This window comes from Giraffa tippelskirchi, chromosome 13, assembly GCF_054371585.1.
Source record: "Giraffa tippelskirchi isolate mGirTip1 chromosome 13, T2T-mGirTip1v1.2.pri, whole genome shotgun sequence".
Classification (NCBI taxonomy): domain Eukaryota; kingdom Metazoa; phylum Chordata; class Mammalia; order Artiodactyla; family Giraffidae; genus Giraffa; species Giraffa tippelskirchi.
In genome coordinates this window covers 70,207,312-70,226,445 of record NC_137287.1, presented here as the reverse complement: position 1 = coordinate 70,226,445, position 19,134 = coordinate 70,207,312, and the positions used below count along the sequence as shown (strand labels likewise).

General features: G+C 37.5%; 1 protein-coding gene across 1 annotated transcript in view; it reads right to left on the bottom strand.

Annotated features, from left to right (window-relative positions):
- The window catches only part of MYO3A (myosin IIIA), a 171,400-nt gene that overhangs the window by 137,989 nt on the left and 14,277 nt on the right, over positions 1 to 19,134 (bottom strand). The window contains exons 4-6 of the mRNA XM_081552969.1: positions 16,743 to 16,877; positions 2,347 to 2,451; positions 1,649 to 1,748 (exon numbers count right to left, since the gene is read on the bottom strand). Of these exons, the coding sequence (XP_081409095.1) occupies positions 1,649 to 1,748; positions 2,347 to 2,451; positions 16,743 to 16,877 (340 nt within the window). The remainder of the gene's footprint in view (positions 1 to 1,648; positions 1,749 to 2,346; positions 2,452 to 16,742; positions 16,878 to 19,134) is intronic.

Genomic DNA, 19,134 nt, shown 5'->3' with positions numbered 1-19,134 from the left:
AGGCACAAGTTCTTATTACTATCCTAACTCGGCCAGATTGTTCAAACGCACAGCACTGAACTCAACTAGTAACACACACTAGCTGCATTCACTATCAAGCTGCTCCTTAGTTTTCAAATGCTCAGCTGAGGGGAAAAAAGCACATGTGTGGTCATTTGAAAGACATGTTATTCAGCTGTTCCTATCTAGATGCTCTGAAGTTCATTCCTAGGTGAAGCCAGATCACTAGAGACCCACATACTTGGATATTAAAACAATTAATTTCTAAAGTGCCTTCATTACTTTCCCTAAGCTTCATTTCCCAGTATTCAAAGTGAAGGAAGATTCACTCATTCACTCAACGATTACTCACTGAACTACTCTTCCCGAAGTATTAAGTCTACAAAATAGAAGACATAGTCCCACTTCTTAATGACCCTGTGTATCTACTAATATCGGAGAAGGTGATGGCATGCCACTCCAGTACTCTTGCCTGGAAAATCCCATGGACGGAGGAGCCTGGTGGGCTACAGTCCATGGGATCGCGAAGAGTCAGACACGACTGAGCGACTTCACTTTCACTTTTCACTTTCATGCATTGGAGAAGGAAATGGCAACCCACTCCAGTGTTCTTGCCTGGAGAATCCCAGGGACGGGGGAGCCTGGTGGGCTGCCATCTGTGGGGTCGCACAGAGTTGGACACAACTGGATCGACTTAGGAGGAGGAGGAGGAGGATCTACTAATATGTGCTTAAGTATCTTTATCTACATATAAAGACCAAAAAGACCATTATCATCCTATGTGATAAGCACAGAAATACAGAAATATACAGAGAGATACATTCCCCAGCTTGAGTGCAGGAAGGGGAGGATGACAACGATACCGACACATCCTAGGATAATGTCACCCACTCTTTCTGGTGTCACGTGTTACTGGGGATCCAGTGAGGAGAGGGGGAGAGAGCTCTGTTATGACTGGAAGAGGAGGAGCAGAGGTATCAGCTATGGTGCCCCTGGCTCCAACACAGACACTTAACTGGCTCAGTCAATGTGGAAATATATTATCTCATGTGACAAAAGGTCCAGAGACAGGGGAGGTTCAAAGCTGATTTAGCGGCTGGACTGTGTCACCAAGGACCCTCCTTCCCCCCATCTCTCAGGGGTTGGGATGGAACATCTCAGGATAGAACCAGGTGGTTGCAGGCATCACAGTAAAACACAGAAGGTCCCAAGGAAGAAAGAGACCATCTTGACTTGAGCTTCTTTCTTAGAAGGGAAGATACCCCAGAGACATTTGAAGATTTCCTCTCCCGTCTCAAAATCCTGGCTTTGGGCACCTGTCCATCAGTAAAGCAATCAACAGTAAGGGCCGTGTGCTACCACTTAGACTCAGTGTCATCATTTGGAGCCCCTCCGTTTTAGAGAAGCGACCACATACTGCTTCAGGGGCATTACAGACACACGCTGGCTGACTTGAAAGAACTCATCCTTTCTTCTAGGAATCTCTCATTCGCCAAAGTTTTAAAAATCTCTGCAACTCTCTTACCTCAATTAGATTTTTTTTTTTTTTTCTCTACTGTCAATGCCTAGAAAGTAAGACTGATGGAAACTGATCAGATCATACTACTCATTTTGCAACTCAAATTCATGAATTTCAAACAAAACTTACCAAAATCTACGAGTTTAACTCCACCTTCGGTGGTTAACAGGATGTTATTTCCTTTTATATCACGGTGGATAGTTTTGTTGTTATGCAGATGCTGAAGTCCCTGGAAGTGGAAAACAAATATGGTGACTTTTGAAGGAAATATCAAATAAGAACACATTTTATTTCAGAAGGATGCATTTATACAAAATCAATAGTGAACACATGTTAAAATTAACACTCAAACCTTTGTAAATGTTTTACATTGAGTTAGTCGAATCAAAGTACATCATGTCCACTTTGGACTAAAAAAAATTTTGAAAAACCAGGGCATAATCCTGGCCTTTAGGAAATATTTTATTTAAAATGTGCTAATCTAAATAGAAGAAAAATTCTAAATACTTATTCTAAATAATGGCTGTTAAAAATAAATAAATAATGGCAAATAAAAACCTATTAGTAAAAATATATAGTATCTACCTTCATCATCATTGATTTCAGAAATATACCTAGGAGATCAAAACTCAGGATTCTGTAGACACAAGGATGGTAGATTTTTAGTGGAAAAGAGGATTTAGTTATGCTAAATGTTTCCGATATTGCATCTTACTCTTGCATCAATAAATACTAATGAAGTGTTTTTTCTAAAAATAGGATACATATTTTTTTATTTAACTAGAACTGCCTCATAACTAATGTACAAATAATATAAACTGCCTTACCAACAGTGCTTCACGTAAAATATAGGCAATTATGGGCTCACTCATTCTTTTGCCCTCCTTCAGAAATCCTTTCACAAGATCTGTCACTGATCCTCCATTGCACAGCTACAAAAGAATATTTCAAAAAAAGAATATTTTTAGATATTAAAATGGATGTGACATTTTAAGTACTTGCTATAAAAGGTTTTCTCAAAACATTTAAAACACCTGTTCCAATTTTTTGTTTCAAATGATTATTCTCATCATTGTTATGATTTCATAAATGAACATATAAACTTGTACTAGTATACAATCAATTATTGGAACACAGTTTCCATATGAATTAATTTTAGAAGAGAATCTGGAGAAGCACTGGGCTTGACTTTTAAATTCAAGGATAAGAATTATGATTCTATAAATTAGTTTCAAATTTTAGGACCTAGAGCTCTTAAAAGTACTCTTGATTCCTGATGCCGTTGTTGTTCAGTCGCTTAGTCGTGTCTGACTCTTTGTGACCCCATGGACTGCAGCGTACCAGGCTTCCCTGTCCTTCACCATCTCCCAGAGTTTGCTCAATCTCATGTCCATTGAGTCAATGATGCCATCCAACCATCTCATCCTCTGTTGCCCCCTTCTCCTGTCCTCAATATTTCCCAGCATCAGGGTCTTTTCCAATAAGTCGGCTCTTCACAGTATGAAAAGGCAAAAAGACGTGACTCTTGATAGTTTAATTAATAGTACAGTATGACCTCAATCCATGGCTATATACTGCTTCATTTGTGCATTAACTTGAAAACATACTTCCTCACTGGTAAAATCTCAGAGTGCACTGAAATAAGGATTACAAATAGTATTCTAGAAAACTATTTTAAATATCTTGTTTCCTAACTTTCTCCCTTTGCATCTCCCAAGAGCAGAGGAATCTAAAAAGGAAAACAAGAGGGAAGAACATGGTAGGGGAATTTTTCACATCCAGGTTTCTTCCAAGCTAGATAACATGAAGTCCCACAGCAAACGTTACAAGGAGCTACATGTGGCTCAGATGTTCAAGAATCCGCTTGCCAATGCAGGAGACACGGGTTCAATTCCAGGGTCGGGAAGATCCCCTGGAGAAGGAAATGGCAACCTTGACTGGAGAATTCCATGGGCAGAGAAGCCTCGCGGGCTACAGTCCACGGGGTCACTGAGTCAGACACGACTGAGCAACTTAGCATAAGCAAGAGCCTATCTGCAGAGGAGAGAAGGGCTGGCATCAGCAGTGGAGCATGAGGTGGGCATAACTAGCTGAAAGACCCCAGCAAAGCTCTGACCCCAGGAACACTTGGGCCCCTAACTTGGGATCCTTCAGTATTTGCTGTCAGCTCTGTCTCTCCCCGCAGGGCTCTGGTCCATGGTCTCCTTGCTCTTACCCTGACCTCTGGGGTCTCCTCTGTCACCTCAGCGCCTGAGAACTAAGAGTTGTCATTTCCTTGACTCTACTGACCTAAACGGAGTAGAGAAAGGTGAAAGGAAGTGCATTAGTAACAACCTTGTCTGAAATACTGAACATATTTTCTCTCAAACTTTCTTCTAACATGGTATCTAGATTTTATTGGATGCCGGAACACTTCTGATACATTATGAATTACATAATAACAGTTGTATTGAGCACAGACTTTATGCTAGCACGTTCCTAACCCATTTACATGCATTATCCATATGTCTCACCACTCTGTAAAGTAGGTATTATTATCATCTCCATACTAATGATTGGGAAACTGAGGCACAAAATGGTAAGGTAACTCAGGAAAAATCACATTGTAGTGACAGAGCTAAGACAGGAACTTGGACAGACTGACTTTAGAGTCCAGCCTTACATTTAATCATGATACATCATGATCCCCTAACAGGTTGTCCGGGCTGACAGGTCGATCTAGACATCTTGTGTGATATCAAAGTTGGTTTTTTTTTTTAAGATTTTTTTGATGCAGACTATTATTAAAGTCTTTATTGAATTTTTTACAATGTTGCTTCTGCTTTACCTTTTGCTTTTTTGGCCACAAGACATGTGGGTCATAGCTCCTCCACCAGGAAGCGAATCTACAACCCCTGCATTGGACAGTGAAATCTTAACCATTGGACCTTCAGGGAAGCCCTCTTTTATAATATTGTTTCTATAAGTGTATTTAAAATCTAAACATGAACTCACAAATGAACATTTAGATGCTCCATTTATAACTAGTGTTTTTTTTATATTAAACAAAATTTTCATCTTCTACAGGAGCAGAGGCAGACCTGGCATTCCAAAACGGATATTTTCTTCTGCAGGAAAGGGAACACCTTTTAACAGGACAAGCAGAAGGGTATTCTGGCAGCAGAATACAGGGTCACACTGCCTTCAGTGTGGCCCAGCATGATGGGGGTCACAAAATTATTAAAAACTGACCGAAATGAAATTCAGAGCCCTTAAATTGCAAAGCACTTATTTAAAGGAACTAAGTTTAGGACCATTTTTTAAATTTTCAAAACTCATTGCAGAGCATGTGTGAGGGCTGGGGACATATGAGAAAACTCTGTACCTTCCTCTCAATACTTCTGTGATGCTAATAAAACTATTCTAAAAAATAAAGTCTTTAAAATATCTGTAAAATGTACAGTACAAAAAATTAACCCTAATGTAAACTATGGACTTTAGTTAATAATGCAGGCAGATTAATTGCTTAGTCATATCCAACTCTTTGCAACACCATGGACTATAGCCCGCCAGGCTCCTCCATCCATGGAATTCTCCAGGCAAGAATACTGGAGTGGGTTGTCATGTCCTCTTCCAGCGGACCTTCCCGACCCAAGGATTGGATCCAAGTCTCTTGCATTGCAGGCAGATTCTTTATTTTCTGAGCCACCAGGGAAGCTCTTAGTTAATAATAATGTGTCATTACTGTCTCACCAACTATAACAAATATGCCATGCCAATGCAAGATGTTAATAACAAAGAAAACTTGGTGGAGAGGTAATGGCAACTCTCTGAACTTCCCACTCAATTTGTCCACAAAGCTGAACCTCTTCAAAAAATAAAATCTATTAATTTTTTAAAATCTAGCTGCCAACATCAAGTATATTCAAAAAGGTCCTCAACTAATAATGAAGGGGCATGCAAAATTAATCCAAGTTATGACAGATGCCGCATAATGTTAGCTTAGAAACCATTAATAATTATTCTACTATCTGGCTGCTACTTAAGCAGGAACTGTGATTTAATTTTTCAGAATGGAAAAGGATCTTTTGAATTAAACTTCAAGAAGAGTCAGGTTAAGGGTTCTTCTTTCCTACTGTTGTGTTAAAATTATGCCATCCTTCTGCTTCTTCCCATGAGAAATAACCACTATCCTAAATTTTGTGTTTATCGCTCCTGTCTTTAAAACTTCTTTCTTCATTATAAATACATTTCTTCTAAAATACTTGGTTCAGTTTTGCTTTGCTTTGTGCTTTATACAAATAGTATCCTACCTGGATTTGCTTTTTTCTTTAACCAATAATATACTTCTAAAGTTCATTCATGTTGATTGAAGAAGCTGTCATTAATATTTACTGTTATATAAAATGCCATTTTATAAACATAAAAAAGATATGTTAAAATGAAAAGAGATAAGGAGAGGACAAATACAACAAACAAGGCATTTATTAAACAGACCACAGGGACCAAATGTCAATAAGCCACAAGTTAATTTGGGGCTGATCTTTTTCTAAAGATGCTCAAGATAACACCATGAATTTTCTAAATTCTCATTCAAAATTTCAAATATCATCTTTAATCTACTTTTGTTCGACTAGCATAAAATGCCTTTCACATATGAAGAAAAAAATTTTTTTAATTAACTGAAGTATGTTTGTGTTTAAATGAATGTGAAGGATTAAAATATATTAAAGGAAATGCAAATGTTCTTAAATTAAGCAATAGATCATAAAAATTGAAAATGACCATATGTTTCCACTTAAAAAGAACTGCATTCAGGGAAACGATTTGTGTCATATTAACCCTATGCAATTCTTAAATCACCAAGACAGACTAAAAAGAGATTTGTAGCGGGGGACCAAAAAACCCATAAGTGTCGCTTTTGTAACACAGCGCTATAATAGGGCCTTCATGTTCTCTCATCGAACAAAATTGAAGTATAATTTTCTTAAACCAGAGCTACACTAATGAAAGAACAGAGCAGCCCTAAAAGTGAATTCTCTACTCAGGCTGTAGTCAAACATTAAAGAAAAAAAAACTAAATCTCTAAACAGATCGTTACAACTCACTTCCAAAGACAGCTTTTATAAGCTTTCAAAGTGCGTTCTGTCTTTACTATGTTAGGACAGGATATGAGATTTTTACTCAAAATTTCTGGAAAAGGACTACTGATTTCTCCAGCTGGCATTTCTGACTTTTGCTGTTTTTCATTGTTTTTTGTGTATTCTGAATGCTCTAAGGCCCTCACTTAGTCTGATAATATCCCATGTGAGACCACAAAAGCAGAAACTCATTTTCTGACACTCACCTAGGTTTTACTTTGCTCATTTTATAAAAGTGTTTGATTCTTTTTATAGAAACCAATTTTTAGCAAATGCCTACAAGTGACATTTTTAGATCATAAGGTAACTATAGATGCAATAAGACATTGCTGTATTGTTTGCAGAGTGACTACACCATTTCACATTGCCTAAATAATCTAAAAAATTTCAGTTTGCTTCATGACCTCACCAACACTGGGAATTATCAGTATTTTAAATTTCAGTCATTTTAGTGAGTGTGTACTAGTAGTTTCATTGTGGTTTTAATCTGAATTGCCCTCTCCTTTCCTATTTTCATTTTAACCTAACTCTTCTTGAAGTTTCATTCGAGAACACTGTTATAATAGCTATTTTAAAGTCTTTATCTGCTAATTCCATTATCCTGATTATTTCTGGGTCTGTTTCATTTGACTGATTCTTTTTCTGACAATGGTTACCTTTTCCTGCTTTTTTACATATTTAATAATTTTTATTAAATGATGGCCATAACTAATTTTACATTTAAATGTTCAGATTTTGCTGTCTTCTCTTAATGAATGTTGAATTTTGTTCTGTCAGGCAGTTCATCTACTTGTGGACTGACATGAACATTTCAAGCCCTGTTTTTGAAATTTTTATAGGAGGTCAAGGGTAGTTCTTATTCTAGGGTGAGTCTAACCCTTCCTTTAATGCATAACCTGTCAGCAGGGTCTCTACTAAGTGTCTTAGATGTTCAACAAAGATTCCTCAATTTGACTGGTCAGAACTCAAGTATCCCTCCAGGTTGCACAAACTCCAGTAGTTGTTCAGATTATTGCTTTTCAGTAATTCTTACCCTTATTATTGTTCATTGCCCAGCTGCCTGGAATCTTGCCCTATACATCTCCAGCTTGGTTTCCAGTCAAAGACTCAAGGGAACCCCTATGCAGATTTCTGGAGTGTTTTTCCTGCTTAACTTTCTCTTTGAAAATTCCAGTCACTTCTGTCTTAACAATCTTTTCAGTTCAGCAAGATTGCTGTGATCTCCTTGGGAACGTCCTCCTTATCCCCGTGGTCTGGAAACTGTCTCCAAGAATAAAGATGCAATGATTGTAGTGTTCCTCTAATTTCCTTTTCTCAATGTCACAAGCCTAAGCTGTCTATTTCACAGTGTTGGAAAATTGTTATTTTTTTAAAAATATATTCTATGTAGTGTTTTAGGTATTTATGGTACAACTGTGTGATGTGACACAATTTACTGTCATGGCCAGAAGCAGAAGTCCCAAATTATTTCTAATGCACCCTGAAATCCAAGGACCTCTGGCAGGGTTTTCCAAACTTTCCTTTGATAAGAATCACCTTAGGACTTGTTTAAAAAATAAGTTTCCGAGCCCTCATTCTTGGAGTTTCTGCTTCCATGGGTTTGAGATGGGGCTGAGTCTTAACCAGAGTATCTGGAGTGTATATTAAAGAACAAAGGTACTAACAGGATCCTCGGTTTGTTTCTTTTTTTTCAGGTGGAAGTTTAAGTGTTACCCACTCATCTAGGCCTTCTTTGACTTCTCTCTTCACAAAAGGTATTTTTCATTTTTTATTAGCACTCTACATCTATTCTTCATATTATCAATGCTACTGCTGCTTAGTCACTTTAGTCATGTCCAACTCTGTGCAACCCTATGAACTGTATGTAGCCAGCCAGGCTCCTCTGTCCATGGGATTCTCCAGGCAAGAGTACTGGAGTGGGTTTGCCATGCCCTCCTTCATAAGATCTTCCCAATCCAGGAATCAAGCCTGGATCTCCTGCATTGCAAGCAGATTCTTTACCATTGAGCCACCAGGGAAGCCCATAGTATCAAAAACAATGTATAATTATTTAATTAATTTGTCTATTAAGCTTTAAATTGTCTTTCTGCACTATTAGACTCTAAGCACCAGGATGACAGCTGGTCTCATTCTCTACTGAATACCCAAAACCTACCAAAATGCTTGGCCTAAAATAATAGATATTTATGGAATTAGTAAGTGACTGGATGAATATACTTTAGTCCTGGACACTTATGCATGTATGCACACATAATGACAGAAGGCCATCTTTTTACATGAAATGGAAGGTGCCTCTTCAAAGTGTGAAATGTGTGACTCAATATCAATAAAATACATATACTGATGTAGCAAATTCTGCATTCCAATAAAAGAATGATGAAATATTAATGAGTGGCACCATCACCTAATGTTTCCTAATGTGTAATATTATAATATGTACAATTTTCGCATTACTTTTCTAACTTGTAAACTAAAAGTAGTATGTTTAAGCTATTACAGACAGACATTCTAATTGACTCACTGAAGTATTCATTTTGATGTATTTTGGTAGTTGTGTACAAACCTGTAACCACTAAATCAAGATAAAAACAGCATCCCTCATCCTAAAGCATTTCAAAATTCTTGGGAAAACACCATCAAACACTGGTTATGTGAGCAACAAGATATCTCTGATAAACAAGAAAGCGTAGAAGAAATCTTTTAATCTGCCTGGTCAAAATGTGGGCTTCCCTGGTGGCTCAGCAGTAAAGAAGCTGCCTGCAATGCAGGAGCTACAGGAGACATAGGTTCGATCTTGGATTGGGAAGATCCCCTGGAGGAGAGCATGGCAACCCACTCCAGTATTCTTGCCTGGAGAATCCTATGGACAGAGGAGCCTGGTGGGCTACAGTCCACGGGGTCACCATGGGTCGGACATGACTGAGCACACACACAGCCTAGCATATAAATATATATAACTGAATCATCTTACTTTACACCAGAAACTAATGGGGTCGCAAAGAGTTGGACATGACTGAAGAGACTTAGCACACACAGTCAAAATATATTGATTTACCAAATAGCAAAACATCTCACATTTTTCCCTCTGTGGTTAATATTATAAACTTGCACTCCTATTCAGAGAGCAGATGCATTTGCAAGCACTGAAGTATTATTAGGAAAAAAGATATACCAGCATTATATTTGTTTTTATGTATTTTCGGGGTTATAAGAATATAAAGGAGTACATGTATACTGCTTTTCCATCTTGCCCTTTAAACAAAAAAAATGAGACAACTCTAGGTAATTGTCTGTCTTGTTCTGTGGTGAGTACATCAAATAACAGCCTTTTATATGAGAGCTGGGAATGGTTGTCCCAGCCTTAAGAGCATGAAATGAATCGTCATTTGTCTACTCCACTGCCACTGTGCACAACTAAAGAAAGGAAGGATCAGTGCTGTGCCATCAGAGTGGTTCAGAAGCTCAGGTTTGCAGCCCTGTCCTGCTTCCCCTGCCTGCTCCCACATATACAAGCCTGCAGGGGTTCCCTGTCCCCTTCCATGTACATGTTATCTCCCGGGCACCAACATTAAAGAGTTAATAGCTGAGCAAACAGAAACCACTCATTCATCCTAACTCATTTTCTGTCATCTTATAGTTTCCTTTCCTCATGACAGACCATATTTTACTTATTAGATGTAAGTATAAAAGCAGAATAACCAACAATGCATGATGCACAAAAGTTAGTATTCGGGTCCATGAAAATCACTTTTGTTACCAGAAATGTGCATTTGTGAGGCTTTAGGACTATTTACTGAACTTTTGTGCTTCCAAATGCCACCTGTAATTTCCAGCCTTTGATCTCCTGAAAAGAAAATAATTTCAAAGAGAAAAATTGCTATAATTAGAAAGCAAAAAGAGAAAGCAGTGTCACTATTAAGAAGGAACAAATCAGGACTAATTCAGATAAATAATAGAATTCAGCCTGCAGTACTGCCATGAAAGGAGCAATTACAGCTAAGACTGGATTATGAAGGGAAAGATCTTTTAACAAAAAGATATCCTAACTCTGGATTTTGGTTCCCTTATGGCTGAGGATACACTAGACAAATAGATGCTAAGACAGAAGACTATATTCCTTGTGTACTTAAGGTGTTGCTGTTCATCCAACTAAGAAGGGGGAAATTATAGTTAAATCTCAATTTTGCCCTCTGTGCTCATCTGCAGTAGATGCCTAATACCAGACCAACTTAACTCAATTTCAATCCTGTTTTTCATTTCATCTCCTGGTTTACTGGTAAGGATATGCAGAAATGAACCACCTCCCACCTCCCGATGTCCCCCTCCATCATGCTCCTGACCCTCCATCGTAGACACTAGGAGTGAAAAGAAACACTAAGCAAAAGCAAAATCTACAGGGACTTCCCTGTTGGACCAGTGGCTAAGACTCAGAGCTCCCAATGGAGGGGCCCTGGGTTTGATCCCTGGTCAGGGAATTTCAAATGCCCCAAGCAAAGATCCTGAGTACCACAACTAAGAACCAACACAGCCAAACAAACAGATAAATATAAATAAATATTTTTAAAAATTTAAAAGAGGTACCTACATTTTACAAAGCAAGTCAGTCAAAAGATACGTAATAGCAATAAGCAAAAATTAATATTAAATATAAGTATGGTATTTCAAAAGGCATAAGTAAAAGAAAAAAACTAGTTCTCCCTTTATGCTGACATCATTAGGAAAACCCAAATACCAGTGACAGTAAAAATTCCCATAGACATTTTGCAAAAAAAAAAAAATATATATATATATATATATATATATCACTTCCCACAGGAGAAAATCTCTACCTCTTCTCTTCTTTCCTAGTTTCATTACAAGTGTGTAACTGGAATGTAGGAGGGGTAGTAACTAGTGCTCTTCTCTATGTTCTGAAAATGAACATACAGAGAATTTAGAAGGAAATAATTTCTAAACAGAGCCTTGTATATTATTCATGCTCAAGAAATTATAGTATAACAAAATTCAAGAAAAATACAGGAAGAGGAAAAATTGTATCAAAGTGAAAGCAATAATTCAAAAATTACAACTAAATAATAGGGAAAATAGATGGCCCAGTAAAATCTGAGCAAGTAATTCTCTTCTTGGAATTTCAATTCTGATTGCAATATAAATACAATGATTTTTCAAGATGAAAAATCTCTGGGTGAGAGTTTGTCCAAGCTGGTGCAGTCGCCCACCCCCGACACATGCCAGGCTGATAATGAGGATGCTACTCAGACCCTCCAAGAAGCACCATCTTTATGCAGATTCATGTCAGAAGTCTAGCACTATTAGCATGACTTTCTGGGTACCACCAAAGTTCCTATTTGGCCATCCGTTGGGTACCCTCATGCAAAATAATTTGTGCGCCTGCATGTGTGCACAGTTGCTTCAGTTGTGTCCGACTCTGTGACCTATGGACTGTAGCCCGCCAGGCTCCTCTGTCCATGGGACTCTCCAAGCAAGAAGACTGGAGTGGGTTGCCATGCCCTCTTCCAAGGGATCTTCTTGACCCAGGGATCGAACCCACATCTCCTGTGTCTCCTGCACTGTAGGCAGATTCTTTACTGCTGAAGCCAGCAAAAATAATTTATTGGAGCTTTATTATGATAAGAGGTATAATTAGCAGTCATTTTGTAGAATAAAGTATTGATGCCACAAGCCAATTTTCTGAAAGTGCCTTTAAAGCAGCACCTGCACTATTCATGTTTATAAATCAGGTAATTGTACCACTTATGTGTATATGTAATCAGTCTAACTTGCATATGTAAATCAACTGTCTTACATACAGTTTGCCAGCTCTTTGCTTTTTCCATGTTTTTCCCCAACTCTGAATTTCAAATAGATCAGATTTCTGAAATACTATTTTAATAAACTACTGTTTATTCTTTTTTCTCAAGCCGTTAAGGGATATTTCCAACTCTTACATCTAGTAATAAATACAATTATAAAGACAATATGTAAAATAGCTAGTGGGAAGTTGCTGTATAACACAGGGAGCTTAATTGGTGCTCTACAACAACGCAGAGGGATGGGATGCGGGGCGGGGTAGAAGGAAGGTTCAAGAGGGAGGAGATATATGTATACTCATGGCTAATTCATGTTGTTCTATGGCAGAAGCCAACGTAACAATGTAAAGGAATTATTCTCCAATTAAAAATAAATTTTAAAAACATGTACAAAGTTCAAAGAAGCTAAGTCTCTGCTGATTCATTGCATCAGGACACCATTTCGCTTGTACTGGATGTTCCAAGACCTTTTTAATCAATCTTTTCTGCTCTCTCAAAAGAACACTTAACTATGATCTGGAATCTTCAACTCTCACCTAACCCTGAGTGATAATACTAAGAAATGACAATATAATTAGAATAGTAATTTGTTAGGCATAAAAGACATCAGCCGATCTTATTCAATATTTTTAAACTCTGGGAAAGATTTATACTTTTTCCCTTGCCCATTTAGGCCTATATTAAGCAGAACAACTGAATCTTCAAATGCTAATTTTCCAATTATTTTACATGGAAACAAAATAAAAGATGCATTATTGAAAATGTTCTCAAAAATTTAAATATACAAAATTTTTATTCAGGACTCCATCAAGGATTTGCAGAGCATCACATCTCAAATACACAAACATAAATACGAAGTAAATTATCCATTAATTTAAGACAAAATGGCTTAAGTTCATAATTTATTTTCTGTTACTTGGGTAATTGTATTGAGAGAAGTAAAAGTTTTGCTTCGTTTTTTGTGTGATTTAACTAAAAATATAAAGCTATGTTGAACTGAGAAATACAAAATAATTCTGAAGTCTAAATAAGTTGCCTATCATCAAAGAACATGCCTGGCTCTTAAAAATTTTTTTTTAACTTCTATAAAATAATAGTTTCAGATTCTGAAAAGGTTCTTGAAAATTCTATTGTAATTTTGAAAGACTATGATTCAATCAAAAGTGGCAGATTAGATATATACATTTATTTCCTCTTACTCATGAATCTCCATGAAAATGCCAGTAAAGGAATAAAAAACAAAAACAAAAAAAACCAACATAAAACCACTAGAGAAAAAAGAACAAAATGGGAGAGAAGTGAAGAAGAGATCACAACAAAATTTTTCAACATGGAATGCAGGTGACTGAGTGGTTAACTGATCCAGCAACACAGAGAAAGCCACAAACCAAAGTGCTAGGTGGGGGAGCTGTGTTGAGGTCACCTGAGCAGATTAACCCAGAGAGGGCAAGATAATAGTGAAAGTGGAGGAGGTGGGGGGGAGGGGAAGAAAACAAGGCTTCTTTTGGAGGTCTCTCTTCAAAAGACTTGATGCCCTCTTACCCCACATTCAAAATATCCACATCCAAGAGCCTGCCAGAGCACTTCACACACACACACACACACACACACACACAGACTGGAGGTTTTGCTCCCTAGAGAAACTGAACTGAAGGGACTCAATATATGGTGACATCAGCACAGTGAGTAACAGGAGAAATGCACAGAATTCCTGATGTGCAAAACAGAGAAATAACCTTGGAAAGAAGAGACCAAGGAATCCAGGAAAGTGGATTCCACCCAGATGAGCAGCAGAGAGGCAGCAGGGGTCAGATACCTGGCAGACCTCCAGGATGGAGCAAGAGGATGTAGGATTCCAGAGGGGCAATCAATAATCATGCCAAAATTCAGAACATGGATTAGAAAATGAAAGAGTAGAGAAGCTGAACCATCTATTTCCAGGTTCAACAACCAACACAGCAAAAACACATACCTACCTGCTCAGGAAAGGGTGGCACCACTAACCTGGATCTACAGTAATACTGTCCTGCATTACTGCTTTCTATGAAATTCAAAGGTGTTTGCTCCTTGGAAGAAAAGCTATGATAAACCTAGACAGTGTATTAAAAAGTAGAGACATTACTTTGCCAACAAAAGTCCCTATGGTCAAAGCTATGGTTTTTCCAGTCGTCATGTACAGATGTGCGAGTTGGACCACAAAGAAGGCTGAGCACCACAGAATTGATGCTTTCAAACTGTGGTGCTGGAGAAGACTCTTGAGAGTCACTTGGACTGCAAGGAGATCAAACCAGTCAATTCTAAAGGAAATCAACCCTGAATGTTCATTGGAAGGATGGATGCTGAAGCTGAAGCTCCAGTACTTTGGACACCTGATGTGAAGGACCAACTCACTGGAAAAGACCCTGATGCTGCAAAAGACTGAAGGCAAAAAGAGAAGGGGGCAGCAGAAGATGAGATGGTTAGATAGCATCACCAATTCAATGAACATAAATATGAGCAAACTCTGGGAGATAGTGAAGGACAGAAGCCTGGACTGCTGCTGTCCAGGGGGTCGAAAAGAGTTGGACTTACTTAGTGACTGAACAACAAAAATTAATCAAGTGAATGTATTTTTTTAAAGATAAAAATGATTAAGTCTATCTGAAATTATATGAACTGGAAAGTAGGCTAAATTGATAAGTGATATTGTCAATCATTTTAAACATACAAAAATAGATGAAGAAAATATATTCAGAATTAAGAGTGGTTCTTTTTATAGTTTCAAGTATTCTCTACAATGATCACTACTTGTATATTCATTTAAAAACCACCATAAAAAAATATAAAGTATGGAGACAATGTGCAAATTATTACTGTACAGGAAAATCAATGGTACATTCCAAAAAAAAAAGAAATAGAATAATCAAATGCTACTAAAATAATGTGAATACAAGACACAGAGAACAAACTTGTGGTTGTCAACAGGAAGAGGAGGCAGAGGAGAGACAGACTGGGAGTTTGGGATTAGCAAATGCAAAGTATTACATATATTAATAGAATAGATATACAGCAAGATCCAACTGTACACCACAAGGAATATTTAATATCCTATGATAAACCATATATCAAATTATATTAACATATATAAATATATGGACTTTCCAACTGACTCAGAGATAAAGAATCCACCTGCCAATGCAAGAGACATAAGAGACTTGGGTTCTATCCCTGGGTTGGGAAGATCCCCTGGAGGAGGAAATGGCAACCTCATCCAGTATTATTGCTTGAAAAATCTCATGGACAGAGGAGCCTGGCAGGCTTACAGTCCATGGGGTCACCATGGGTCAGACATGACTGAGCATACACACAGCCTAGCATATAAATATACATAACTGAATCACCTCGCTTTACACCAGAAACTAATGTTATAAAAAATAAAATAATGTAAATACAATAAATAGATGCTGTTAAGGTGATCAAATAAAGGTTTCACTAGCCCTGGGTTTGATAAAAGAAGCTTTAAAAAATTTTTATAAATTTTATTGTAATTAATGATTATTTCAACTTAAATAAAAATATCCAGTGAAAATCAGAAAAAAGCACATTCTTCTAGGACTGGCAGTAACCTTAGTGGTGCACCTTCTAATACTCTTGCATTAGAGAGAACTGTCCCAAGCTATTCTCAGGAATTGAAAAGGCAGACTCTACAGTATCCCTTTGGCAACTTATTCAGTGTTCAACACCACTTCTAGTAAGGATTTCTCCCCCCCCCATAAATGTAAATACAGTTGATTCTCTGTATCTACGGATCACAGCTGTTTGAATCTGACCATGTGGAACCCACAGATATGGGGAACTAAAAGTACCTGGTTTTGCAGTTTATGTCATTAGTATTCAGTGAAGTCAGAAGAAGAAATTATAACTCACCATTTTTGCCTAATGAAGCCTCAGTTACATTAATTTTATCTCATATCATAGCACCTGGCACTGAGCCTCAGTCACGTGTTACACCAAACACAGATGAATAAATAAAAATTATAATGAAGTCCCTTTTTAGTATGCTCATCTGCCAGGAAAATATCCCAGTTTCTTTAGTCTTCTATTATGGAAACATTTTCTTTTAATCTTTAATTAATTTTCTTTCATTTACTAATGTTTCTAAAGATGGCAAGACCAGAACTGGGAACAAGATTCTACAAAAGATATAGAATGGAACATATCAGATGAACTGCTTTATGGGGGTGACGTTGCTAAACATGTCATTCCAAGACCACACTGTAAATTACCACATGGGAGATAATGCTAAACACTTACCTCAAGAACCAGCCACAGCTTATCTCCATTTATTTTATCCTTCTTAAAGTACATGCCATAGAATCTGACCACATTAGGGTGGTCAGAAAGTGCTTTTAGGATGCTGTACTCTGCTTCAATCTCTTCATCAATATCCTAGTTTCAAAAAGTCATGGGGAGAGATCGGTGAGAAAAACATGAATGAAGTAAAAAAAAAAACATAAGTTAGAATACTGAACGTAGAATTTTATTTTGTCAAAGCAAGGTCAGAATAGTTTCTACTGTGCTCAATACAATGTATTGAAATTTCTCATTACACTGCTTAAGGGGAGAGATCGTGATTTTCCTGCTAATCGAAAATAACTCTAATTATGTTCATTTCATTGAAAAGAAATAAATAAAAGGCTATTTTTATGTGCAGTTAGAAAGCAACATATAGGGACTTCCCTGGTGGTCCAGTGCCTTCCAATGCAGGGGACGTGGGTTCGATCCCTGGTCTGGGAACTAAGATCCCACATGCCGCTGGGCAACTAAGCCTGGACACCTAAACTACTAAGCCCATGAGCAACTTAGACCTGACTCAGCCAAATTAAATTTTTTAAGTTAAAAAATAAAAATAAAGAGTTCTAATCACAAAATCTAGGGAAAAAATATATATGAAGAACTACTTAAGGTGATCTTCCTTTCTTTGTAGTGTTAACTTTATTTCAATGGTAAAATCATTGTTTTGACATGAAAACTTATACCTGGTTCATTTTGTTTCTTTTAAGTATAGGATATTTTAAACACTATCAAAAACCAATCATACATGCAATAAACTCCTACCTTTCCAAAAAAGTGAAAGGGTTAAGTTATATAAGATGGCATACAGCCTTTAGTTAGCTAAAGACTCATTCACCAGAAGTAGAATAGGTTGTAATCCTGTCAATAAAATTGCAAACAAGACTACACACTTAGTCGTGTATCTAGAAAATCATATATACATAAAACAATTCACTGTCATAAATAAAAGACTTCTAATATTTTATGGTAACATTTAATGTCCACATTGTTTTAAGACAGAATCATGGAATCACAAAGCTGTAAAGAATTTTAGACCAGAACACTAGTCTAAGGAAGAAACTAAAGCTAAGAAAATTAATTTTTTAAGAAAGAAAGAAACAAAAGCTCAAGGCAGTTAGAGTCACAGAACTGGTTAGTGTGTGATCCAGGACTAGTCTTTTGTCTACTACCTTCTAGGCCTGCTCATTTCATCCCTTTCTTGGAGAGGAGATTATGAGTTCAAAATCCATAACAGTAAGACCTTTTTAATAAAAAAAAATAGTCACTCTGCAAAATGCTTGGGTGCATTTAAATTTATTTTATTGAGATTACAATCTCCTGGTTATAAATCTTTTTTTATTTGACTTGTGGCATGATGAATGAAGAGTAAATAAAGAATTCTTAGAAAATATATATATGTACTATGACAAGAATAAAAGCAGCAAAAGAACACATTTCATACTACGGCTATGAATCTATATGTTTCATTAAAGCAAAAGAACAAAACCTGACTTGTAAGGTAGGCTGTATAGCAAATGTGAAATTATGAAAGGATAACTGTTACATATATTCACAAGTCATTTGTTCTTGTTCATAAAGAAGCAGAGGAATAGGAGAGAGAGACTGATTGTGGGGCCACACATTGAGATCAGCCTGGAGCCCTTTGTCTTGCCACCATGAACCCCAATCCTTAACAGCAAAGTTCAAAGGGCAGATTTGTAATTGCAAAGACCAGTGGTGCAGTTACTCTGATACAGCTTAATTGGCATCTCTCTTCCCTCAGTTTTAACAATAAGAACTTTCCAACAGAATATGAAGACATGCAGCATCAGTTAAGCCTAAGCCCAGTGCTTCTCATTTTTTTCCTCCAGTGGGCTTCCCTGGTGGCTCAGTGGTAAAGAATCCGCCTGCCAATGCAGGAGACATGGGTTCGATCCCTGGGTTTGGAAGATCCCCTGGAGAAGGAAACGGCAAACCACTCCTGTATTCTTGCCTGGGAAATCCCAAGGACAAAAGAGGAGCCGGCAAGCTACAGTAGATGGGGTCACAAAGAGTCAGATACAACTTTGTGACTGAGCAGGCATGCAACATGCAACATGCAAAGAAAGAGCAACCCCAAGATGAACAGAGGGCCAGAGACTTTTTGCAGAGTCCTTTTGCAGGCTTTGTGAGTGTTAGAGCTGTGACAAGGACTCATCATTTCTATCAAGCCACACCCACCAGCACACGCACAAAGGGAAAGGGAAAGTGAAGTCGCTTAGTCGGTCCGACTCTGTGCGACCCCATGGACTGTAGCCCACCAGGCTCCTCCGTCCATGGATTTTTCCAGGCAAGAATACTGGAGTGGGTTGCCATTGCCTTCTCCAAGAGC